Below are 27,170 nucleotides of genomic sequence, written 5' to 3'. Positions count from 1 at the left end.
TGAGGACAGACACCAGAGAATATCAAAAACCAGACATAAAAAACTGAACAATCAACATTTTACAAGTCTTTTAAATCATTTTCAAGAGGAGTGAACGTGAGTTGTGCCAACACATAAATTAAAAAAAAATGCAAAAAAGGAAGCAAAGAAACTTCCTTTTTTGGGCTACTATTCAAATTTTAGACAAATGACTTTCTTAACAGAGAGCAAAGGAAATTCTCTTTCCGATTTCCTATTTCCGCTTGTGCTCTAACACAAGTGAAAAGGCATGTTAAGATCTACAGTTGTGTGATGAGCAATATATGCAGGTGAAACCTTTTACATGGCATGAAACTGAGAGTAAACGGCAACATACCAGCAAACCTGCTCAGCTTCATCAACGTCACAAAGACAAGCGAGCTACTTCCAAAAAATAATAATAACAATAATAATAATAACAAAAACACATACCTTAGTAATGAAAATCTTTCACTCTTTCAACATCTGTCTGAACATACAAATAAGAAATGAATCTGAATTTTTTTTTCCTCTTTCTCCACTTTATAAAAGTCTGCTGCGGCTTGCAGCAAGCATCCAAGACAATCTCAGCAGTGCTAAAAACAAAGTTGCGCTCAGTTTAATTAGTGGAATCAGCTGTGGTTGTGACAGTGTTGGACATCATTGTGGCGTGCTTATCTGAGACACAGCAGCCTCTGTGGGCAAGGAGCAGGATGAGGCTGGCATTTCCCTCTCCAGCCAGCTACATAGCACAAACACAACCCTTGTGTTGGCCTGGTACAGCTGGGGTCACAACTGGCAGAGCAGGAAACTTTAAAGGTTGCTTGGTATTGCTCCTTGTTCAGTTTCACAATTGGACAAACAGTGATGGCCGTGCCTTTTACATAAAACCATGAAACTTATTTTGTGAAATGGTTAATGGTTTTGTGAAACATCGTCTTCGCACCATTAGTGCACAGTGAGCCACACCCTCAGTACCAACAAACTAGGCGTGACTCTCGCTCTTTCTATGAAGTCAAACTTAGCTACTAATTTTACACAGCTAAATCATGCCCGCACAGGATTTGGTACAGTATATATCCACCTTAAATACATTCTGTGTGGTGAATGAAACTTTGTGAGGAAAAGCAAAAATGTTCTTTTGTGGTAATGCAGACATTTGGTCTGCAGCCAAACAAAGCCATTACATAATGAAACCACATTGCATAGGCCCTCCTCTCCTCTGTTCTGTAAAATTTGCCCTTGAAATTCCTGAATGGTAGCATAAACCTTGATGTACCTGTCCATCTTAAGTAGTTTCCTTTTTTTTGTTTGGGAGAGCAACAGTCACATCTTGTCAATAATTTACTCAATCAAACTTTGGAAAAAAATTAGACTTTGAACCTCTCTGCAGGGGGTTGATTTTCTAAGTCACTGGGGTCATTAAGGAGATACCTGGGTTTCTTATTCAATTAAAAATAACAGTCCAACTTATATCCAAACTATATATTCCACTATATACAACACCTCTAATGACCTTGAATTAAATGGGGGACGTAAGGGACATACAAACACGTATGAGTGAAAAATTTACATTCTGGTCACTTACAAGCAGCAAAACGTATTTCAAGTAACTTCTGACTAATTTATGCAATAATTGTACCTACAACAAAGTTCATATGTTAGAGATGAGAAATGGGCTTTGGTTGCATATTATCTTGATTCCTAAGTTGTTTTTTTTTCTCTGAATGAGAGACATTTTTCTCACAACATATTGCTTGCTTTTGAGCTTGTAGCTAGTAGCTACTAGCTACAAGCTAGCAGGTTTGTAGCCTGATTTCTGCGGCCATTTTTTGGTAAATCAAGACAGATCTTCTTAATAGTTTTAAAATACTTTATTAATATGAGAGTCATTTTATTTTGTTTTCTGTTGAATAGAAACATTTCCACGGAGACCACAGTGCTCTGGCTTGATAGCTACAGTAGCTGCTAATGATCAAGTCATCATAAAAACGCTTCCTTCCTTAGTTCTCATCACACTTCATAAACACAACTTTAACTACAACATAGACAACATGTCTGACCAACCAGCGTGTGTTTTTCTGAATGTTTTAAGACACGAGTAGATTGTTTTAAGTTTTGGTAAATCAACTACAGGATTAGCACACTTATTTGAGGTGTGAATTCAAAAAGTGTTATTTGTGGCTTAAAAAGCCAGCAGGCGAATATCACACTTCAGACTTCAAAATAAGTATGTTGGCATATTTCAAGGTCATGGCCTCTGGTTTAATTACCTTGGTTATTTGACAAAATTATAAACCCCTTATTTATTTGTTTTTAAATACATTTTGTTTCCACCTAAAAATATTAATTTTGCAGTGACTTTCTTCTCACCTTCCTATTTCTTTAGTCATCATTTTGCAACAGTAGATATTTGTTAATGTGGCAACATTGTCTTTGCACTTTTTGGTATGGACAGTATAGAGTGGATAGATTTCTGACTCTCTTTAATGAAAACAGACACTTTTTTATTGTGCCAAGGCAAAGAGAAAAGCAAAATTTGACAGGCTGGGGGAACAAAAACAAGTTTAAGCCTGCTATACAATTCTGATCAATGAGAACCTTTAATAAAGTTATGCTGGTTGATCTCTTAGATTGTCTTTATGATGTTGATGCTTGTAAGGTTTTGTAACATGGGTTGTTAGAAGGAAAAACACTTCAATGGCTTATACAAAATTTTGTAGTTTTTCGACAAAATATCGCCAATGAGACAAGGTCCCAGTAGCTGATGCAGTAAGCCAACCAAGAGTTCCTCAGCTGCTACAAACTAGCACTTTCTGGTTGGCTGGTGGGTTTTATTGAATATAGAGCTAAGACATACTGAACTAAGAAAGCGAGACAAGATTTGAGGCAAAGCTACAGGCCAGGTTTCAACCCTCCCAGCTGAGACAATGTTTCCCAGCATTACGTAGGTATAGTCCCCCCTACATCCTGCTCCTGCTTTATTTCTCCAGGGTTTTAGTCTCAGTTGTGCAGCCTATGAAGCATAATTCCCAAAATAAATCTGCGAGTCAACAGGCAGTGGGTGGTGTCGAATTCCACCAAATATCTTTAAATTCAATGACTCATCTGGATTGCTGCAGTTTCCTGCGAAGATGATGAAATGTAGCAATGCTGGTTTAGTGAATCACAGTCTCCTATTATGCATCAGATCCAGTCTGGTCACAATTTTAAACAAAGGTGTTACGTTTGCTCGGTATTTTTATGAATCTTTAATTGGTCCGACAGCACAGCTATCCCTTCTTATCAGGGTGTTGCTCAATCACAAGAATTTGTTTAGCTGCAATAAAATTTTGATACTGACTGAGCAGTCGATTGATAAAGGTCTTTATCAGGACAAACGTTGCACAACACAAAGCAGTGCAGCATAGCAGGAAGGTGAATACTACAGCATCTTCACAGCTCAAAGGTCAGGGAAGATATTCAATCAGCGTTTATGGCTGTCGTAACAAGAGCGTTGCATGAATTGAACTGTGTTCTCAGCACACATTGTGTCAGTCAATATCTGACTCCAGCTTTGCCTCACATCACAATGATACGGAAGACCAATCACCGAAAAATCAATGAGGATTGTTTTTCACTGAAACTACTCAAATTTAAAGCAATTGCATGATTAGGAATAAACAAATCAACTAAATTAACAAAGTAACAAACTAGTTGTTTGGTCAAAGAAAAAAAGCCAAAGATTAGAAATAAGCTTGTCTAAAGCTTTATAGCCCTGATTTTATCTGATTGTTAACTGTCTAAATGATTGAATCTGTAACAATATCTGATGTAATTAAAAATGATAACAGTACAAGATGTGGCCGGAATGAAAAGATTTTCAGCTCAGTGAAGTGTGTAAGTTAGCATTTTTTAGCAGTAGTAATCTGTTCAAATTATATCAGAGGAGGCAGAAATAGATACAGAGGTATAACACTAAATGTTATTTTCTACATATGTTTAGATATATCTGCGGTTCCTTCGTCACATAAATAATAGTAAGGCTAAATGTATTAATCCCAATTTATCCCAATTTATTGATTTAGGCTTTAAACTTCAGTTTACTATTTATTATGCTGGATTTGGAAATAGTACATTAATGATCTTCATTCTTCGGTGAATACACATTCTGGCTGATGTTTATAGACAGTAATCCCAAACAGTGTTGATTATCCTCATCCCCACTCAAAAGATTATCTTAAAAAGAAAACTGAAATATTCTGATGACACAATGAGAGCAAAAAGATTAAAGAAAATCTTTAATCTTTAATCAAACACAATAACTATTGTTATAAACCCAACAGTGCTAAGTAAAGCACCTGTCAGACTGGGTTTAAGGGAGTAGAGGCTGGACAAACACCAGGATTCAGACAGCTGATAGAGACAACTTTCTCTCTCTCTCTCTGGAGCTAATTTGCCTAGACTCTGATAAGCTGCACAGCAATAAAGCCGTTGGATGCACGTCTGCAGCCTTGTTTGGCATTTTCGACTCATGTTACCTCTTTGTGCGCCGTGTACCTTTGACTGCACCAACGTAATTATACCTTTAGTCTCATCTATTCTCAAAAGAGTGAAAGAAAAAACGATAACAAAAAGCACAAACAGCTTCAGGTTAATTTACTAAACGTGATGCTTTCCAGCAGCAACAATGTCCACAATCCTGTATGAAAGAGCAGCTAAAACCCAACCCGACTTTAAATGCCACATGCAAACAAACACAGGTGTGCTCTGAACAACTGTACGCCGGAGTAGAAAGTACCAATAATCTATTAAAAGCTCGTCCACTGTGAGTGCTGACACCCTTCCAATCAATCCAGCTTGTCAAAGTGATCCCCCCCTTGAACTAAGAATAGATGAAGGGGGAACTTGCTCAACAGAAGCAGAAGAACTCTGAGGCCGCTTATGTTTTGTCTCTATCCGCATTCGCCTACTGATATATTGGTTTGCTTCATCTGGCTGCCATTAAAAGGAAGATAATTTTCTGCTGTCATGCCAAGAGTGCTTTACAGTCAATATCCTGCGAAAATCTTATGCAACACTCAGCGCATCAAAGGGTTATCGTTACATTTACAGCCCTGATTCAGACGTTTAGTGAGCTCCACCTGAACACAGAGTGTCATCTGCTGTGGGCCGAGGGTGTGTCCCAATAAAATGGAAGACAGATTTGCTTATTTGGAGTCCATATTCCATTCCATGAACAGTACATCTTATATGACAGTGCATATATACACACACACACGCAGACTGCGCATGCTTTATTGTTTTATTAGGATGACACTTTGGAAGGAATCAAAGCAAAGAAAACGCTCCAGGAAGTGGAGCTACTTTCTCAAGGTGATAATGCCTGAAGTGAAATTAATGGTTCAATTATGTGACCAAGTTAGGTGTGACTTATCTGACAGAAAGTACACTGGTGCCAACTGAAGGGAAACTAACTAACTTTGAATGAATCCCTCAGCTAATTACTGTCTATGAACACTGTACCTCATTTAAGTTTAGAACAGCTTTGAGGACTCAGTGCCTCGACAGCAAGTGTTTTTGTTTTTGCTTGCACAGCGAAATACTGTATAAACAGTCCATCTCAGCAGACAGAGTGAAAGTTAGAGCAAAACTGAACTGGTTGGTCAACGTGCCTCTCTGATAGGTGGGTGACTGAAAACAAAACGATGCCTGAAACGGAAAATTAACAAGCCTACTGTGTAACTCAAGCAACATGTTGTCTGATCAAACTGTTAAATTAAATTATGATATCACTCACATCAGTACACCTCTGTGTACGTCCTCCTCCTATTAAAAGCCATTCCATTTGAAAGAAGCACAAGCAAGCTGAAAATAACACTGACCTTTCTCTAAATACAGCTGGAATCACACTTCATGGCACATTAAAGTAAAAGGTATGAGTATGGTGAAAGATGGTTCTCTTAATGTAAAGTATAGCCTAAAGTCTGAGGTGAGTGGGTGTAAAGCAGCGTTCACAAAATCAAAACTTACTTTACTGTCACTCTGGTGGATAAGTCTTGCAGATCCCCAGGATGAAAGAGCTGCGCCTCCTTTAGTCCAAGCTTCCCACAGGCCTTGAGGAAGACGTTAAGGTTGTCCTGGACAGAGAACAAAGCAGGGGTGATTGCTGTCCCCCGTGCTCAGACGCAGAAAATAATCACTCAAAAAACGGTGGGGGAAAAAAAAAAAAACAACAACTCTCTGACAGGGAGCAGCCTACAACTGATTGCTTCCAAAGTTCAGGTCACCAGAGGGAACAGCGGCTTGCAGGGAGGAGCGTGTGAGTGCAGCAAATAAGAAGTGACCCGGAGCAGAACACACACTCACACAGAGAGAGACAGATGAAAGAGGAGGCGGGGGTTGCCTGACAGGAGCTGAGTGACAGAGGCGAAGCCACCTGTGGGATGGATTAGGGTGGGGACCAAACCAAAGCAGGAAGAATGACATCAGAGGCATGTACAAGTCCCACCCAACCTGCCATGCAAGTGCAAAAGTGACGCACGCAGCAGCACATGGCCCTTCTGCTGCTACTTCTTCTCACACCCAGAAACTGCACCCTGTCCTCCCTGCCAAGCCTTTTTTTTAATCAAAACATACCTGAGTAGTATTTTGTAGACATTCAGTTGCTATGAAACATGAGGTCGGGTGACAGAGGCGGACAACTATTTCCCCATAGCTATTCATGAAAACGTGGGAGTGGATGAGACGGTTTGTCTTCTGACACCATGTCAGTCACATTGCATAAAGGTTATGTCTGAGCACAGGAGCTGCACAGATGTGAGCCAGAGGACGTGTTGTGCTATAAATGTCCACATGTCTCATGAGTTTAAAATAAACCTTCCAGTACAAAAGCACCATTGCTTTTCTGGATTCTGATTTTTTTTTTGTTTCGTTTTTTTGCTTCAAAAGGGTTTTGATGTGATCACAACACTGGCTGGGATAATTAAGGGCTGGATGGCTCTATATTTATGTGACAAACATGCTTATTAGTAATTGGTCAAAGAGGCATCTAACCTCCCAACACTTGCATCTTAATTAATACCTAGGAAACAAGTTGAAGAGTTTACTGAGGGGCGATGGATCAGTGAGGGGGGATGGGGGTTGTTGCCCTGAACGCATCATGACACTGTTAAAATGTTCTCACCTCTTTTTTTTAATGTAATAACAAAAACTATTAAAACATTTGCAATATTTATAAGGCTTTAAGTTGTTAGAGCAAAAGCTGAGCGATTTTCTCAGGCTCTTACCAAACCCATCGTTTGTTGTCATTACATGCCTCTCCTGTGTACATTTCACTGACCCTAAATTTATGACACATCCAAGAGTACAGCCTGTATGTGAACCACAAATAGCAAAGGACACATGACAGTGAGCTACCTATTTGGAAAGTTTAACTCCATTAACTCTCTTTAAAATGTTTACACACCTTTCAACACCTTCAGTATTGAAAGCATGAGATAAATGTCTCAGCAGACAGACATAATTAGCCTTGACTGAACTAAAACTACACGATAGCTAAATTACAAGGAAAGGGCTGGCAAAGCACAGCTTTAAACTATTTATGGTTCCAAAAGCACCACAACTCTCTAACGCAGCATTTAGGTGATTACATTGCTAAACTGGATTATGTTAGTTCTATGTGTCAATAAAATGACCCCATAAATCCCTTATATGTTAACTGAATGTATTGACAATTATAAAATCTAAATATAAACACAAAGATGGAAATGGAAACAAAAAATAAAAACTTAATATTAACTAAATGTTAGATAAAAAAGGATCTCAAAAATGTCTACTGCTTACTTTTTTATATCTTAACTAAATACAGAAACAAATTTAAACAGCTATGAAAAGCAACTTAACAAATCTATTTGTTCAGTAATAAAAAAGAAATATTATTCTATTATTTTTTTATATTAGCTCTAATATTTAATCACACCTCTACAAATTACTGTAGAACAAATATAGCTGATGTTTTTTTTAAATTTATACTTAAAATTCATTCATGTTGAGAAACTTCTAATTAGCAATGTGTGATTTCCTGCTTCACAATGGTATAAACAGGAAATGATAGCGGCTCTTTTCTCTTAGACACTGTTGAGATTTGAAAAGCACGACATTTAAGTATGACAGATGTTTGTTGATCTACGTAGGTCTGAAAAATAGCTAAGGTAATTTGCCTAAACTTGCCAATTGCTACAATCTGACTGACAATTAAAAGGGTCAGGTATGGTGGAGGACCTGAGATGTTGGGGCCTGATTCTTTTTCAAAGGCAAGTGGAATCATCAACACCTCAAAACATTAAAAACTTGGTGGCCTCTGTAACTCAACTCCACCTCCAGAACTAAACCATTAGAAATCCAGCACAAACACACACAGAACTGAAAACACAAGGAAAATGAAAGGACAGGTGGATGTTTTCAACTGTGTTGCACACCCTCCATCTTTACAGACAATGCAAGTATGTGGAATATGAGGAAACCAGTCAGTGTGGTTTCGAAAGCAAAATATTGTTTTTTTTCTGTTCTTCCTTGATTACAGGACCTTAACTGCTTCCCTTTGTCCTTATGGACTTGCCAACAATCTGTGGTGTTTATTGACAATGGGTTGCAGCTCTTCCTGTTCCTTGTAATTCAGCCATTGTGTTCGAATTCAGAGTTGGAGGGCTCCTATTTAATAAGTCAAGCGGTACCAAAATCAGAAGCAGCACCTAGACTTAAGAAAACTTGTTTTCAGATTAAACTTTGCTTCTGTCATTTTTCTGGCATAGCAGAAATTTGAAAAGGGGATTTGTCTGAAAAAATGACAAACGTCTTCAAGTCAACATAATTATTCATGAATAATTATATATAAAAGGACCCCACATATTAAAGCTGCAAACCATCAAATCAGTCAAACTCATTTTACATAGCTCGTCAACTACATTACATTGTCCGGTTTTCCCGTTTGTCTTTCTGTTTTGTTGAAAACTGTCAGTAGATAAAATAAAAACCCACCCTCTCAAAAACCAATATGCCTCCTGTGATGCCACAAAAGGAAGCAGGCAACTTATTGGAATTACGTTTGAGCACATTCATAAGTGTGTATCCTTTGTGTTTTGTTTCCCATTTCTTTTTCACGTTTTTAATAAAATCCTATCGCCCGACAATAGTAGAAGTTCAAGTTATTAGGAAGGGTGGTGTCCTTGTTAGCGTTTATCCTAGCTTTCTACGGCGACATCTAGCAAGGCTCAGAAGTCACTTGAGTCAAATCGTGGTTCAAACATGTAAAGTTGAACCCCGTGCGACTGAAGTGCAACAGAATTTACGTCAAAATTGGTCAAAAGTCTCTCATCCGCCAGACTGTTTACCAACACTTTTTCTTCAGCTGGTTACTTGTGCACCAATGTAATTGACACAAGCACACAAAAAGGAGATGGAACTTATTTTTTATTTATTGGGCATTTAAAGAAACTTTTTTAACAGCGGCAGTTCATATTTCATTACCTATCCATGTTGTCTAGTCAGTGTAATGCTGAAAAAGGGTAATCTCGACACTCAAAAAACCCTGATTGAAGCACTTCACAACAAGGAATAAAAAGATTTGCCTCACAGGATGTCTGACTTGGCATTTTATCCTTAAATGTGCACCTTGATCTCCCTTGGTTCGTTCACCGGGTTAAGAACAAGGATTACTCTGAGATTACTCTCACACGACCTAGGAAGCAAACAGAGGATGAAAACTATGCTTAAAATATCAGGCTACACATTTCCAAATCTTGGGAAAAGAAACTAAGAGGAGATGGAATACTTGACATGCTGCCACTCCTCAAACAGGGCTTTATTGAGACAGACAGTTCCAGCAGTCCTATCCAGTCATAACATGCACCCATAGAAGATAAACACAGTAACAAAGCATGGTCAAAAGCCTGTCATTGCACAGATGATTACACACACATCTACATGTGTAAAGACACCCTGGGGCCTATCGAAACTGCCTGTTTGTCTCCTCCTTCTGGTACCTCAACTCACCAAGGGGTTGATGTGTGCAAAGGACATCCAGCACCATACCAATTACTGTGTATTTTGGGTGGGCAGAACCAGGCCCAAAGCTGAGGCTGAGATGGTCCAAACCCACAGCCTGCAGAGTACTCAGGAACAGAAATGTGCTGACAGGAAAGAAAAAAAAAAACACTTGGACACAAGTAAAACCAAAGAATAGACCCAGATTGGGAGCCAGCATTGCTAAATATTCCCATCCCTCCCTTGGCATTTTGCTCTGCCAGAGTTTTAAGCTGGTATCAATTTGGGCCATTTAAAATCCTTCAGACAGCAAAAGCAAAAGAACATATGATGATGATGATGATGATGATGGCAAATGTTCACATTTAAGTGACAATGAGGCGTAGTTACAAATAGCTCTTCTTTGTCAGATTGGTTTTAAGTAATAACCAATCTGACAAAGTAGGAAATAAAAAGCCAAAAACATTCATTTTCCTGCCGGTCAGCTGTAAGAAGAGTAGTGGGGGACATGATGTGGAATCAAAGTGTAGAAGAAGAGGAGAAGGTGGTGGAGGACGAAAAGGATTAAGAAGGAAAGGAGAAGGAAAGTTTTTTGATTTATCCTTTCCTTTTCCTTACCCTTCTTATTCTTTGTCTTCCTCTTCCTTTTTCTTCTCCTGTGCAGACTATGAATGGATTTAAACTGAAAATCTGACCAATTTGATCAATCAGAAGAGCTACCGCCCCCAGCTGACAAATCCACCCACTAAATGCAGAGGGAGAGCACAATTTTCTGGTGGGAACTGTAATGGTTTGTCATTTCTTGTATTTTCCCCTTTTGATTGGGTATTTTTGCCACATAACACTGTGAGGAAATTTCATCCACTTGGCAAAGAGATGAACTGATCCGAATTTAACGCGAACAGATGTCATGTAGGCTAAACATACATTAAAGCTAAGCTGCTCTGTTTTATCCTTTTGAACTTTTAAATTCTGTTTTGACACATGTTGGACTTGGAAATGTCGGCAGCCTTTTGTAAATAGCACAAATTGTTAAGATTCTACATTATTTTAGGTGGTAGCATTTAAACTTTAGCCTAGCTCCACTTTAGCCATGCATGTTTAGAGCATTCTTCTTAATTTTGTTGTTTGAGCAAACATTATCACCACCAGCTGGTGGCTCATAAGTATAAGAGTATTATGGCTTGAAATAAAAGATATTTTGCAGATGTAGATCTAATTTTATGAATGAAGGAAAAATGCTTGTTTAGGAAAATAGCCTATTACGTCCAACTGAAGCCCTCATTATGTCAACATTGCATACAGTGGCACATTCCAGCTAAAATTGCCCTTAAGAGATCAGAGTTTCACAATAATGAAGATTGGAAGTCAGTGATCGGTGTTTCTCTACTTAAAACACCGCCTAACACTTTATGCCATCCTCACACTCACTGCTATTTTTAAAGACTGGAGATAGGAAGACCACTTTACTGCTGAGGGAGTAAAGTCTCAACAACTCTCAGAGCGAGAGTGAGTAATGTTTGTTGGGAGAGAATTCAGCCTCGCTCCATGTGGCCGGCAGTAACGGATAGCCTCAGGCCAGCCAGAAGCTTTTGGAAGGGGGAATTTATGATCAAGTGGTTTCAGGTTTGCGTCCAAGTCTCGGAAATACCACACAAATGCTGCGATGGAGCCGTACCCATTACCTCAGCAGGTGCCCAGTCTTTACGCCAACACAGCAAATGGCAAAAAAAAAAAAGAAAAAAAGTTGATTTTGTCACAAAACACATATGACACTTTATGATTTACAGTCTGTTTATTTTACTGACGACGTTCGTTGTCTCGTGAACATGCTGAGACACACGCATACGCACGCACACACACTGCTTGGGAGAGTTATGTTCATAATTCCTCTAGACAGCTGGACTCAATTACTCCCACTAGAAAGGGCTTTCTCAGGGATGGGTATTAGGTAGGTTTTCAAGCCTCTACTTCCCGAGAACTTGTTTGCAGGCACTCCCAAAACATTAATCTGCAGAGAGCCATGGTGGCCCAAAAACCTTAACTGGAAGATGAGCAATATGCCACATCTTCCAGTAAGGATTTATAACTCGAAGATGTTGCATCTTAAAGAGTTTAAAAGACACATTGCTCCATCACTCAAAAACCCAGTTTTCAAGAAAGAGATAAAACCTGACTGGACTACATTGGAGATGCACTTGATTAAATGGGAAACAGACTAAGCTATAGCACTTTTGAATCTCTACTGACCAATTAAAACACCTTTACACTGGAGTCACATGCAGCTATCCACACTCACAAATCCACACACATTCATACATTAATTGTGCAGCATGAAGTTCAATTTGGGATTTAGTGCCTTGCAAAGAAGATGAGGCGAATAAAAAAAGATGTAATCGAACCCATAGGCCCAACCAGTCCTGAAAAATGGCCAACCTGTTGGAAACTCAAAAATTTGATTCTGAACAGAGCATCCACTGGGAATAATCAGATTGTAATAGTCAATCTGTGTTGCACTTCCACCCTCTTCTGTGTGAAGGCTGTTACTGACGGAAGAAGAAGCAAAGTCAGCATTTCAGTTGTTCATAATGGCTGCAACAACCAAAATCTAGACTTTGGCTTAATTACAATTGCTGCAGTTGTTTATTTCTGCCAGAGGAAATTAATTCCATCCCACCATGGAAATGTTTTGTCTAACCAAGATGGAATAACAGCCAGGACTTAGGCTGTTGCAACTATTGCTTTTTTTTTTGGTTGTCTTATCCTTTTCATCTTTTAATCTCTGTCTGTCATTAAAGAGTCTGGATGTTGCCAAAATAAAGGGGACTCATCATAACCTATTTTCAGAATGAATCAGTACCAGGCTTCCTTTTTTGTAAATCCTACTATACAAGACTGTCTGACATAATTATAACACAATAGTTAAGTAAGGGATTTGCATCCTTTGAAGCAGCTCCTCATTCACCAAACTTACTGGACAACTATGAAGAAGCACATATCCAATTACCTTGACCTGTCAAACTTCATATTCCCTTTGCTTTAACTCACAACACCAAACATCAGGAGCGTTACAAACATGAAGAAATACGTGAGAAAATGATGTGGTGTAAGCTTAGAAATGCTTTCACTGATGGCTATATTGACATAATTTGAGAACACAATCCCAGACTAAACAAGAACAGAAGACAACTTACCAGTCCAGCAATAGGTGTAGGGAGCCTGTTGACCCTTTTGATGGTGCCAGGCTTGATCTTGTTTATCAGACTGTAAGCAGAGGAAAGAGACGCAGAACATCAGGGGAAATTAAAAGGTAAGTGAAAGCACCCGTTCATTGTTGCCCCAGCTACGAAGGAATGAGCAGGACTTGATGCACAGTCCTGGTGGTGTTGTGTGTTTACGACCTGGTTTAATGGTGGCCACCTGGCTTCAGTTTAGTAAATCACCGGTGCCGCGCCATGGTTTAAACAAAAATGGGCCCTTGTGCTTCCAAAAACATGCCCTCCACAGCAGAAGTAACCTCAAAACAAACTTGAACAACCACATTTAAAGTCGGAAAACAGGTATGGTTTTAGGTAGAGGATAATGGACTTGTGGTGCCGTTTAAACCACTTTGAAAGAAAGTTATAGAGTAAGAGTCAATATAAAAAAGATATATATAAAAAACAATTGCATTCAATGACAACCTTTGTAGTAAGGCTGTTTAAGAAGGTTTTTTACTCTGCTGCACAAATTGTTTTTCACAACGACAGCACAGAAACTAACCACAGATAATTTCACAGTCTCATCTGTTCTTTTGTATATTTCCAGCACAATTTACTTCAATAATTATCCATCTTCTGCATATATGAGATCAAGTTGCACATCTAACAGATCAAGAGGGAAAAGTCAAACATACCTTAGTCTATATTATCCAGCTAAGATATTTATGAGATATGCACTGAGAAATGGGCTGTTAATTGAAATAGGATGACAATTAACTTGATGCTCCCAGATGATTAAGAAGTGACTTCATGATCAGAAACCTGTGAGTGTGTTTTCTGACAAAAGAACCCACCACGTATAAGCACAGCCAGGACTCGAAGTTAACTATTTTTGCTAACAATGATGAGGCCAAAGAAACACAAGAGACACAAAAGAAGCTATTCAAAAGGATTGATATTTTCCACAACATTTTGGGACATGTCTGTGATTAATGTGAGAGTCCAAGAGAGAACGACTTTTAGCAGATAATAAGAAGGCTGAACAGAAAATAGCAACATTCCTCAGAAGTCATTCACTTGGGATGAGTTTCCAGAATGTGAAGCCCCATTTCTTCTAGTGGAGAACCGTGACCGAAGACCAAAAAGAGCCGACTCTCTTTCTGAGCCAATTTACCCATGACTATTCCTGATAGTTGAAACATTTTTGTACATTATCTTATTTTAACCAGGTGTAACCACCAAACCTTAATCCAATTAGTATGATTGAGTATCGGTGTTTTGATCATTACTTTGGAGATAAATCAATCATTCGATGTCTTCAGGATAACACAGCAGTTGGAACCGTAAAGCACAAAGAACTTAGCTAAAAAAAGGCATACGTCTATATTTGTCTAATCTACATTTTTAGGCATGTACCAATGTACTTTAATTCAAGACAAAAGTTAGCTCTCAAGTCTTCTATTAAAACGGTCCAAGTCAAAATATGTTATTTTTTCCCAAAAAATGCTCATCATACAGTCATTACACAGTAAATATTTTGCACGGCTTCCACAACAACTAGTTATAGTGAAATAACTGCATAAATGAACTTAAAAAGTAAGTTGTGGGAATATTTTTGAAAACATGCAACTAAAGAAGCCATTGTTTTAAAGAAACTGAACTCCATATAAGATGAATCCATTTTCTGACTGTAGGCGGATGGGATAGGCTGACAATAGACTTAAAGAAAGAGTGTGGAGGTGGAATGGGGGTCAGGGGGCTGCACTTGGGTTCATGCTGGTCATTTAACAGCAAAACAATGGATTTTCATGAGATAAGACACATACTTAAGGTTGAGTAGGATATAATCATGTGTGAGAGCAACACTGGACATTCCTTTCTGGGCAAGAAACTGAGATATCTGCAACACAATGGGAGCAGGAGGGTTGGGTTTGTAGGTGAAGGTGATTTAATCTGCCTTCCTCTTCCTCGTGCTGAGAAGACACGGACAGCTTGATGACTGAAAAGAAAAAGAAACGAAAAAAAAAACTGCAGACGGTGTTGTTCGTCAGAGTCAGGCCCCAATCAGCAGAGCGAGGCGGTTCTTCTTCTTCTTCGAGCGGCTGCCGATAAAGGTTTGGACGACTCTGCACGGGCTGCTGCTAATTATCAGCCTCATGCTGATATGTGCAAATCCCATCGCAGTGTCCGTTAAGCAATTTGCACATATGCATGCTGCTTCATTATGCTCTGCCTTACAAATGTCCTGACTGACAAGAGTTATTGAGTTAACGCAAAAAAAGCAAATGTCGCAAAGACAGGACTCCTAAAACTGACTTGTTGGCTCATCCCGGATCCATTCGGGGAAATTAGAAAACAGCATGCTTTGAACCTTCCTGTGGTCAAAACTGAAACTTTTTCATCCACTGCACAGCTTCTCATTACAGCGAGGACGGCACGCAGCCCAGTCCACAGATCCATAACATCTGTCCAACAGACAACACAACTGAAAGACATCGCTCTCCTATCCAGCAAGGCATGAGAGAAAGTCTGATCGTGATAGCATCAAATAACTACAAATAACTGCCTCCATTGTTCCGTCTGGACAACCCTGGCTCCGTTTATGCAAGCTAACAAACAAACAGTGGCCTGGCAGGGGGTCTGCCTGGGAAATATCAGCAACACTTACGTTGGGAGAGCAGACGTGGAGGAGAGCGGAGGGATTCCTTATGAATGAGTGGCCTAATAGAGGTGCCTGGGAAAAGAGGAGTACTTACTCACACAGCAGAACTCCATTCTCCAGGGCTGATCGGAAGTCGCCGTTCCCAAATTTTTTCTTGGTTGCTGCCTGGGGAGAGAGAAACAAAAAACAAAAAGAAAAAAGAAGCAAGAATACAAGAACAGTGAGCAAAAACAGCCAGCAAGGGTTGGGTAAGGAGAGGAGGAGGTGGAGGTCTGGGGGGCAGAGTGTGATGAGGGGTGGGGAGCGTTGGAGAATAAAGGTAGGATGTTGAGAACAGTAGCAGAGGAAGTCAGAGGTATTTCCTTCTGAGTTCCTGCACTGTCTCTGAGGGCCAACGTTAAGTAAGGTCCTCCAGGTATTCTTCAGGGAGCTGGGGGGGGTCCTGAGTGGGTGATTTCCTCTCACTTTAGTGCTGGAAGCTGCTGGGAAATGTGTGGGCTGTGTTAAAACTGTACTGGAGTCAGTCTGCAGAAGCCACAAGGCTGGAACACTGAAGGAACACAGCGGCTGTGTTATAGTCTCATGCTTTTTCCATGATCTCAAACCGCCGCTGCAGAAACACCAGGAACCATTATGTAAGCAAACACGGTCACTGCATGCACGCCTGACGTGCAGCCTTAAACACAAGCACATATGAAGTGGAGCAACTGAAAAAAACATGCAGGACTTCTACAGCGATTCGTGCATTTACTACATTTCCTGTGCAGCTTCTCCTTCATGCAGCATTTTTATGTGGAAAAAAAAAAGGCACAATTATTTTTTTATGTTTTGCAACAAAGTGCATGATGTTAGCCACTCCCTGATTCCTGCAGTGTTTTGTTGAAATGCTTCCTGGTCTAATAAAGTCTAAATCTGGATCTCTTGAATACAAAGTGACTAAAAAAACTGTATTTACTCAGCAGTCCTGCTCAATACTTTCAATACAACACTGTGCTTCTAAAACAATGTTTGAATTTGCAAATAGATTGATAAATAAAAAGTGATAGTATTAATATCTACATAAATAATGTCCATAAATATGTTGGGAACTTTAAAATGTAGGGTGTATCGACAAATTGGACCAGATTTGCTTAATTTTGGGAGATCTGGGATCAGCCAATACTTACAAATAAAATCTGTCTCATGTGCCTCTGCAAAGTTCTGAAAACTTTCTTCTCCCTCCTGACTTACTCTGACAAACATCAGGTCATATCTACACATTTGTGGTTAAAATCTGGAGAAATAAAAAATCAATATCGGAATCACCAGGTAAAGTTTTTTTAAAGATCATTGATTGGCCAGAAAACTGCAATTGATGCACCCCTAATCGAAACATTAAAGTTTCATAACACTCATTTGAAATGGTGGAATTTTAATTCACAGAGATAATATGGACTAATATTCAATCTATTTTTATAACTACTTTCACAATGTTTGCTTTTATAGAAGAGTAAGTGTTAAAATGTCTTTTATTTGTGTCCTGTGTACCATGACAGGCAGACGGATTGACGGACAGAGTTCAATGCAGACTGATTCTAAAAAGTAGCTTCTGACTGCTTGTTGACTCCTCCATGCTTAGAATGTGGCTTGACATGTGTTTTACAGCTAAATTCAATCTTCCGCACTTCCTGTGATGTTCATGTTATTGCAAAAATACACATAGAGCCAAGGAAGTCAAGTGGACTCAGCTGTGTCCTGCAATGCTGTGAAATTGCAAAAATAAAGTGTGGGGTAGGGAAAGAAGGCTTCCCTTCTCTTCAAACCAACACTGGCAGAGGAACTCAGTTTAACGATCCTGTTATTGGCTGAGCTAATGCTTCTACTTTGAATCCAAGAACTTCTTGCTCTTCTTGTTACAAATCATTTCTTAGTGTTGTTTGCACTATCCAGTCCTGTGACTGCTTAGTCGAAGAAACTATATGTGTTCACTTCATCCCTCCCTTTCCCTGCAAAGACTTTCCCACCTGATGTGGGCCTGTGATTACCTCCCATGGTCAGTCAGGGGTGTAACACAGGTGTGCTGACGTCTACCCCCTTTCGTCCTATCAGTCAATTAGAAATAGAAAAGTTTTGATTTGTGATTTCTGTTTTTGTTTTAAACCAGAATTGCTAGGTGTAAAAACAAAGTGTTGCAAGAAAGCTCAAAAAGGATCAAAGCAAAATGCAACAACACTCTTTACTTAAATCAGTAAATAAATGTCCTTAAAAAAGTAGGTTTCAAGCATATTATAAAAGGGTGTTCTATATTACACTGTAAAAATAAGCAGGCTTGTTGGCATTTACAATTAAGGATTATGTAAATGTTTTAAAGCAAGCTTGAGACAAACTCTTGCAAAGTAAAGTACAGGACATAATTAGGGACAAGACAGGAAAAAGCGAAACAGTTAAAGGCGTTTAAACGTGACTATTATTATCTTCAAACAATTTGCGCTACACCTCAGAACACGCCCTGGGTAACCAGAGATGGCCACGGCCTCAAATGCTTATCATTCCAAGAGAATTAGACCATGCCAAGATACATGAACAAGAATAAAGTTCTCACACTTCCACTGCCTACTTCTGTGTCTTTGCACAGTGGAATCGAGCTACATGGTAAGAAATACTTCAGCTCAGTCTGCTTCTTTCTTTATCATTCACAAAATTACTATCCAAACTAAACCCTCAGACAACAAAAAAAAGACAAACAGGAAGATGAGAGAGGCACGGAGAGCAGCCATTATTTTATAAGGAGTGAGAACAACCTTATGCAACTTGCAGTAGTCAGCCAGGTTGTGCATTTAGCATATGAAATCCTGACCCCTACTGTTCCACGGATGCGCAGGCAAGTTGCTGGGATTCACTTGCATGCAAATAAACAATAGAGGAGGAAACAGCTCAGTGTGAACCATTACATCTTTCATCCTCTTTCCACAGGGTGTTACTTTGATGTTGCTCTCCCCTCACATTTTCTAATCAAAAGTGACATCGGCTAATCTGATTGAAAGAGGACAATTAGGGTATTAGGTGTGGGAACCACCCTGGCACAAAGCTGGATGTGCTGTAACAGGAAACCAGTCTGCTCCACTATCATTAGAGATATTATCAACCATCAAGATCAACAGGTCTGATCTGGAATGGCAGACGGGCGCTCTGGTTTTATCAGAGACGAAACATAGGAGCAGAATCAACAACTGAGTTACGATGCAGAAAGCTCCAGAGATATGGTTCCGGTTCACCATGGGTAAAGACAGATGTCCGAGCAAAACAATTGTGCCTCGCAAAAGTTTGTATATGCCTTCGTCTTTTCCCACATTTTATTATGTTCCAAATAACTGACTTTAATGCATTTTATTTGGTTTTAATGTGCCAGACCAATACCAAGTGTTATGCAGTAGTGAAGGGAAAAAATCCTTCCCTCTGTCCGTCCTTTGTCAAGAAACACATAGTAGCTTTGGGGGAACTGTAAAAGAAACCCACCATTGCTCAGGTGGCCAAATTACTCAACAGGAAAACAATTGGTTATGTGCTTCTGAAATCTGCTGGACAAAAAGCCTAGAGAAATTCAGTTTGAATTGTGACACAAACCATTTATGGGAAACAGTGATTAGATGGAAGAAGGCATTTGTCTCTTTGGTGAGACTGAAGTTGTATTCTTTGGTTGGGGGGTCCGAAAATCCAGTCCTCATGGGTTTTGAGAGGATGATCTGCTCAAAATACTTGAATTGAATAATTAGGAATAAGCAGGAATATCTAGAACTTGAATGCAGGCTAAGTAAGTAATCCAGCCACTTCATTCAACTGCTTTGGACCAGTTGCATCTAAAAGTTCCAGGTCAGCAACCAGAAACTCATCCATATGTTGGAATGGCTTGGTTAGTCTCTGTCAACTCTCCATCATGATAGGACTGAGCTAGAGCTATTTTGCTTTATTATTTATGGCCAAAAACTGCTTCTATAGACAGGCAACGCTGGTATACACTCACCCCAAAAGACTTGCAGTTGTAAATGCAGGGAAAAGGTTGAGTCTTGCTTTCTAAGGTATTTTGAAAACCACGCCTTCTTTTCTGTCCACTTTACAATGATAAGCTATTTTGTTGTGATGGTAAGGATTTTAAATAGTAGACTGACACATAGTTCATTGTTGTAACATGACAACATGGAAAAAAGTTCAAGGCATATGAATACTTCTGCAAAGAACAGTAATTCTTACAGCAGCAAACCAAACGGGGGGCCAGATAGTGCATGAAGAGTCTGAGGAGTCCATGTTTATTCACACAGGACACCAAGGCCAATCTGGTTACTGATGTAGCACTCAACCACTAATTGTTCCTGACATTCTTTGTGTCTCGAGCATAGAAGTATGAGTCAACAGAGGGAACATTTTTCCACATGCTTTGGGGTTTGAATTGAAAACAAAAATTCAGCTGTGGAATCCATTAATATCACCGCTGCTACAATGGAGCTACAACTGTTTAACACCAAAGTGAGTGGCTTCCTGTGCAAGGGCTTGTTTTCATGTTGATGATTCTGAACGCAATTACTAATTACTTCATGTCCAAAGTGTCAAAAGGGAACATTCAGGGTGACAAAAGGCCAGTCTAGACTCAAAACTTCTATGGTGGTAAACAATACAGCAACATCAGCTCCAGAGAGGAAGAGTTGTTTCCTCTCCAAGTTATTAATAATTTAATTCCCTAAACCCAGTAAAAAAAAAAAAACGTCCACCAAGACGGATCAACTCGGACATCTTAGTGTTTTGATTGATACTACCTTGTTCCAAATGCAGAGCCATTCAAAACATATTTTGTGATTTATTCGGGAAAATGTCCAGGAAACATTGCTTAGGAGCTGTAAATTTCCTTTCCATTCAGTTTTCATGGGTAGTGACAGAAAGATTCGCGTGGGACGCCATTAAATCTGGTAGTACCTTTGTTTTCCCAATTCTAGGAATAGCAGCCAATAAAAATAAGTCCTTGTAACATTAAGAAGCAGAACGCTGGTTCTTGGGTAAGTCTCTCGTTTCCTGCATAATATGGACAGGAAGGAAACTTTATACAACTCAGAATTCTAGATCCACCAGCTTGTATTGCTCTTGAAAACCTACTCTATTCTTGACTATCTTGAGCATTTTTGAGAGTAAAACAAACTAAAATTCTGCCTGAAGATCTGCTGTTTCTTACAGCTGCGAAGGGATTTATATGCCATGAGATTTTTAGTAAATTCTGCAAATACTATCTACTGTTTTTTGGGTTAATATTCTTTGATTTGAGTGTATTTTAATAATAATGTATTGCTATACAGGCCCACTCTATATTGTCACCGTTTCTCATGGAATGTTTTGATCATTACCTTAGATAGGAAATCAGATATTTTTTTCTCAGCCAGCTCAACTGCAGGGTTCCCACCCACTGAGAACAACAGAAGACAATAGATGGATACACTGACGGAGGGAAATCAATTTTCCCTTCATCTGTGAAGTATTTCCTTTGACACTGGCTGCAGGACAAAAACAAGTGCATCAGACTAATGTGTAGAAAATATTTTTTTTTTCTAATCAATTTCAGACTTTACAGATACATTTTAAAATGTGAAGGTATGAAATAATTTTTAATGACACTTATGAGAGTGTAGGGTGTGGTTCTGTAGTAGAACAGTTCTGCTCCACAACATTGTTTATTAAACATGCATAAAGGTTTTCTAATATTCATAAAATAAGTTTCCACATTTTTTTGAAGATCTTGCAGTACTCAGTATGATTTTTTTTCTAATTTTATTTTCATAAAGCTTACTATGTATTAAAACTTGGGGTGCCTATATATAAAAACATATACATATTAATATATTTTAAGTACTAAGCATTAGAATAACTCACTGCTAAATGTAGAAATTGAATGAAAAGTACTCTTGTCAGTGTAGTGAGCAATCTGATTGTAACCTGACAAACTGATAAAACCGACATGCCGGACCATCTCTTTTGCATTTTCAACGTTCTGAATTGTGCTCCTGCTTTCACTTCAAACAAATTTAAAAATGTTTTATATCTTAAAATATTTACATCACAAAAACAGAAAATTAGGTCCAAAATTTGCACGTGTGTTCTTTTGCATGTTAGATTTTAAGATGGATTACATTTTCTATACATTTGCTGAGAAATCAGTGGTTGTCTGGGACAATCCAGTTTTCATCTTGATTGGTCCTGACCACTGACAGGAAGAAAAATCAAAAATCTAATCTTCTTTAATGATCAGAGAAGTGTACCTTATCAGCTAGCAGATCGTGCAGTCGGCAACACCTTTCACTATAGTGCAAGATGAATAAGACTCAAACATTAGTTTTAGTATCAGTGGAGTGATATAATACCTTCAGAGGATGCAGATTTAAGAAACTGTTGAGAAAAAAAAATCTTATTTTCAAAAACAAGACAAATCATATCTGCGGTTCAGGCTCCAATAGAGTGTGAGAGAGCAAGACTTTCAGATGCTAGCAAGAAAGCTGATAAAGAGGTATAGCAAACTGCTTTATTTAATCCTTTGGAGCTCTGTCTGTCCAGGATATCTCAAGAGTTAAAGTAATGATCTATATTCTGTGGAGAATACACACGGGGACTGCTTATTATGTAATGCCAGCTGTGCTAGCCCTGTTAATAGCTAATATAAGATGCTAACACCAGTTTAAAAAGAAAGACAACTTCATAAATATATAATTAAATTTAAAAATACAAATTTTCTATTTTACAAGTATCATTTCTTATTCTCACAGCGCGTTGTCACCTCTTCTCATTTAAACAAACAACCTCTCACTACAAGAGAGCCAGAAGAAAAAAAACACATGGATGCTGATAATTACAGCTCTTAAAGAGAAATTTAACTAAGATAAAATTGGTACGAGCAGGTCAAAGTATAACATAAAATGGAGTTTGGCGATCTTAGTGCTTATACTAAAAAAATAAAATCCCTGAAAAAATAAACAACAAACAGAAGTAGAGTACACCTATCTCAATGAAAGGAGACTATTATTATCACTAATTGTCATTACAAGCAGCCATATGCTTGCTCTTCTGACCCATAAGTTGCACAAACACCACCACTTGTTCAGGGTCGTCATAACAGTTACACTCGAAGAGTTTTCTATTAAATTAACAAGAGCTTCCATTATTCTAACAAGCCCTGTGGTCGAAGAATCCCGTGCCCTGCGCTGACAGCCGACTGCCTCTGAGGGGGCCACGTTCACAGCCATGGCAGCAAATCCTGGAACGTGTCCATGTGACAGGCTCCGGACCATTTAGTCTCATTTTTTAACACCACCACCAACCTCGCAGTGCACACATGCCTCGGTTTAAAGCTCTGTGAAGCCAAGCAGCTTGTTAATCATTCAGAGGCACAATCCAACAGCAACAAAAACTTTCTCTTTGAGGGGGGAAAACAGCTCCTCTAGTGCCAGAGTATGGTTTGTTGTTGCTCTTTTATTTCCACTGTGCCAGCCCTCTCTCACATTCTTTTCATCCAGCAGCTCCATGGCCTTTACCTTCACCTTCTTGTACTGCGGCCTTCAGCTGAGCGCTGCGGCCCCCACCCCGGTCCGGCAAAGCCACTACAATGGGCCAGTGTGTGAATGGGAGAGACGCTGATGTCACATTGAAAGCATTCAGATTCACCCCTTCATGAAATTAGAACAATATTTGTTTAATTACAGTCATGGAGCAGCTTCTTGTCGGTGCCGCCACTCTGGGAGGAGAATTTGCAAATTGAGGGGGGAAGAAAAATGGCTCCCTAATTAGATGATAAGAAAGAGCATGGCAAGAAGTTGGGTGGAAACTTTATGTAATGTGACATTTTAGATTTGTTAGCATTTTAGAGGGTATATGTCAAATTGTATTGACTGCATGAAATGGGAAGTGTGTTTTGACTATTAAGGTATTCCAAGGATTTAAACAGAACATTTTTTTCTATCATACCATTTGTATGGTTTAGACACCATTTTCAGCCAAAGAAAGTGTTGGAGTGAATGGTCTTTTCCTAATCATAAGGAAAAAAGTCCACCTACTACACACTGCTGCTCAGCTGCCCTAGCACATTCTGTCTGTTTCACAAAATAGTCCCAGTTGCAATAAACATCCACAGTCATGGCTCTTACAAACCACTTCAAAAGCACACTTGACAAGCTAAGAGGAGAATGTTAGCGAAAAAATTGACTGCAAGCTTTGCTGGATCAAATAATCCAACTGATCAACCAATAACATGAAAACTACTAAACCTTAGCCGTTCTTTATTTCGGTTATTTTCAGTGATCCTACAGTGCCGATTTCCTGAATTGATCATAAACAATTTGCATGGCATGATGTGCAACTGCTTTAAGAATTTTTCCATCAATATTTCTCAAACGAAAAAGGTGTGAGATCAAAACAGACCAAGAATATACCAAATTATTTGTTAACGTCTCAGCGACTGGGACAAGCTGCACTTTTTCTTAATGCTTCTGTATCTTTTTCTGCTTGAAACTGTAACCCTGAAGCCCCAGGAGCTTAAAAACAGAGGAGCAGATGAGCAGGTTTTGACAAGATCTAAAGAAAGACAAGGCCTGCAATGAGGAATGAGTTCAACACAATGTAACCTTTTCTCTAAGAAGATAAGACATCCGTTCACTGAGAAAGTACTTTTGTTTTCCAGAAGCAAGATCTCACTGGTTAAATTGTACACCTGTTGAGAAGGAACAGCATGAACCTGTATATATGTTAAGACTTCTGAACTTTTAACATTAAATCTCACTAAAAGACACTGAAACACTTTACAAGAAGCCAGTTTCCACCATACGCGTGCCTCTGGCTAAATGTGAACCCATGTTAGGTGAAATGCACGCTGCAATCCTGCTGGCTGCTTTAATAACAGCCATCAGGCCTTCTGCATTGTTGGGTCTGGTGTCACTTATCGTCCCTCGTGACAACACCCTAAAGATTTTCTATGGGATTTAGGTCAGGAGAATTTGTTGGCCAGTCAGGAGCAGTCACCATTGTCATTAAAGCAGATATTGGTCGTTTTGGAAGCCTGGCCGGTGAAAAGTGCCATCACTTTATGGCGATGACAAGCTTCATCATCGCCATAAAGCTTGTCAGTAGACAAACAACTGGAGATTGTCTGGCTGTCCAAACCATCACTGAAAGTGGAAGCTTCACCCTTAACCTCATGCAACGTGGATATGGTGCCTTTCCACTCTTCCTCCTCCACACTCTAGAACCTTGACTTCCACATGAAATGTATACTTTACTTTCATCTGAGAGAGGACTTTTAGATCGTCGAGCAATAGTCCAGTCTTTTTACTCTCCAGCCAGGGTGAGACACGTCTACTATTGCCTCTGATTACACAGTGGCTTAACGCAACAGTTGTATCCCAAAGTTCTCCATTTGTGTATGGAGGCTCTTGAAGCCGTGACTCCACAGCTGCACCTCTTTTTTTTTTAAACCACACTTTTTTTCTTCCACTGCATTTTCCATTAGCATGTTTGGATACAGGACTCTTAACAGGCAGCTTCTTCTTTTGGGGCTCACCGTCGCTGCCAAATAGTTCACGTTAAACCAATGGTTTTCTTCAGAATTGTATGTCATAATAATATGTAATTTCTGTGTTAAAGGACACGATCTTGTGCAATGACTTTTGTGGCTGTCATTAACTATAAGCCTAAATCGTCAAAAAAAAAAAAAGAATAGCAGTAAATGCATAAAATATATCATCATGAATATAAATTACTTTGACTTTTTGAGTAGAATTGCTGAAACAAATGAGCTTTCCAGAATAGTATCACTAATATATCGCAGCATAAAAGCGTCTAGTGTTAGAACATCCTCAGTACAACAATTCTCAGGTAGCTTTGACTTACCTCGATCCATCTTTGCGCCTCCAAGTATGCTTCCTCACTGCTGACGGAGGACTGCTCACGCCACTCCATCATTTAGACTTATCACTCCAGGTTATGAGATGCAATCACAACTATCGCCTTTAAAAGTCTTCCCGTGGACAGCCAGAAACACAGGTGACCTCGTAATCACACCTCTTGTTCAGCAAAAAAAAAAAAAAAAAAAAAAAAGTTTCCTATTGTTCTTTTGCAGCAGGGTGGATGCAAGGTGGAACAGGAGGTTAGTACATTCCGTCTGCATCACCCTGCCGCTGCAGCAGCTTTACCTGTCCTTTCATCCGACACACCTGTGGCTCGCTTCTTTTCTTCAAAGCTCCGATCAAAAGAGTCCTCAAAGTCTTCCTGAGCTCGACTTCGTCAGCTCACAGAGTTTAGGGCATTTAGAGCTGCAGACCTGCAGCAGGGAGGGGGCAACTGAGAGGCAAGGTCCGGCGATTATCTACCCGTGCCCCTGCGGCTTCCAGGTAAACACGAAAGCCCGATTTCATCCCAAGAAAGACCATCAAAGGAGGGGGGCTTCGACACAAAACACGCAAAAGATCAGAAGTGCGGAAGTTTCCTCTTCCTCAAGCGAGGAGGAAGGAGAAAATAGACTTCTCGGGCAAAAATCGTTGAAGAGAAAATTGTACAAGCTGTAGACTGATGGCCCTCGAAGAAAATACCAAAAAAAAAAGAAAAAAAAAAGTTTGAACACCTGCGAAAACTGACAGCCATCGGATCTCTCCATCAAGATCCAAGCGACGTGCGCTTTCACAGCGCCACTCAGTGGAGGAAATTGAGTATTACAGGATCTGAAAACTAATCCATCGCTTTCAAAGAACGGACAGGTCAGTCATTTTCACCGTAGGTACACTTCAACTGAGGCAGAATAAAAATAATAATGTTCATTCTTTTGCATGAAGTAAGTATTTCATACAATAGAAAACAATGTGGTAGCGAAACTTTTGCTCCCAATTAGACAGGTCAGACATTTCCTGTAGTTCTTGACCGGATTTGCACACAATTTTGGCTCACTCCTCCATACAGATCTTCTGCAGATATTTCAGGATTCCGGGCTGTTGCTGGGAAACCCGGAGTTTCAGCTCAATCCAACAACGTTTTAATAGGTCCGGGTGTGGAGACTGGGTAACAACACACTAGCCCTGTTCCCTTTGCAGAAAATCACCATCCAAAGCATGATGGAGCCATTCCCATGCTTCACGGTTGGAATGGTGTTCTTGAGGTTGTACTAATTCTCCTTCCTCCAAACATGGCAAAAGAAGACTGTAATAAAAACAGGTTTTATTTTGACCTCATCTGATCTGACCATATGACAGTACGTCCTCCTCCTCTACAGATACTGCTGTATTCACAGAACATAATCT

At 39.4% G+C, this 27,170-nt stretch overlaps 1 protein-coding gene across 12 annotated transcripts in view; it reads right to left on the bottom strand.

Annotated features, from left to right (window-relative positions):
• lmo7a (LIM domain 7a) overlaps positions 1 to 26,440 on the bottom strand; it is a 61,589-nt gene extending 35,149 nt beyond the window's left edge. For 6 of the 12 annotated variants that reach the window (XM_028024095.1, XM_028024096.1, XM_028024093.1 and 3 more), the window contains exons 1-4: positions 25,771 to 26,437; positions 15,977 to 16,047; positions 13,215 to 13,284; positions 6,010 to 6,116 (exon numbers count right to left, since the gene is read on the bottom strand). In XM_028024095.1, the coding sequence (XP_027879896.1) occupies positions 6,010 to 6,116; positions 13,215 to 13,284; positions 15,977 to 16,047; positions 25,771 to 25,842 (320 nt within the window). In that variant the 5' untranslated portion in view covers positions 25,843 to 26,437. Of the gene's footprint in view, positions 1 to 6,009; positions 6,117 to 13,214; positions 13,285 to 15,976; positions 16,048 to 25,770 lie in introns of all 12 variants that reach the window. The other 6 variants (XM_028024092.1, XM_028024101.1, XM_028024102.1 and 3 more) reach the window with 4 other exon arrangements.
• Between the last annotated feature and the right edge of the window lie 730 nt (positions 26,441 to 27,170).

Source organism: Xiphophorus couchianus, chromosome 7 (genome assembly GCF_001444195.1).
Source record: "Xiphophorus couchianus chromosome 7, X_couchianus-1.0, whole genome shotgun sequence".
In the NCBI taxonomy this organism is placed as follows: Eukaryota; Metazoa; Chordata; class Actinopteri; order Cyprinodontiformes; family Poeciliidae; genus Xiphophorus; species Xiphophorus couchianus.
Note: the sequence above shows the minus strand (reverse complement) of the source record. Positions and strands in the feature narration are given on the sequence as shown.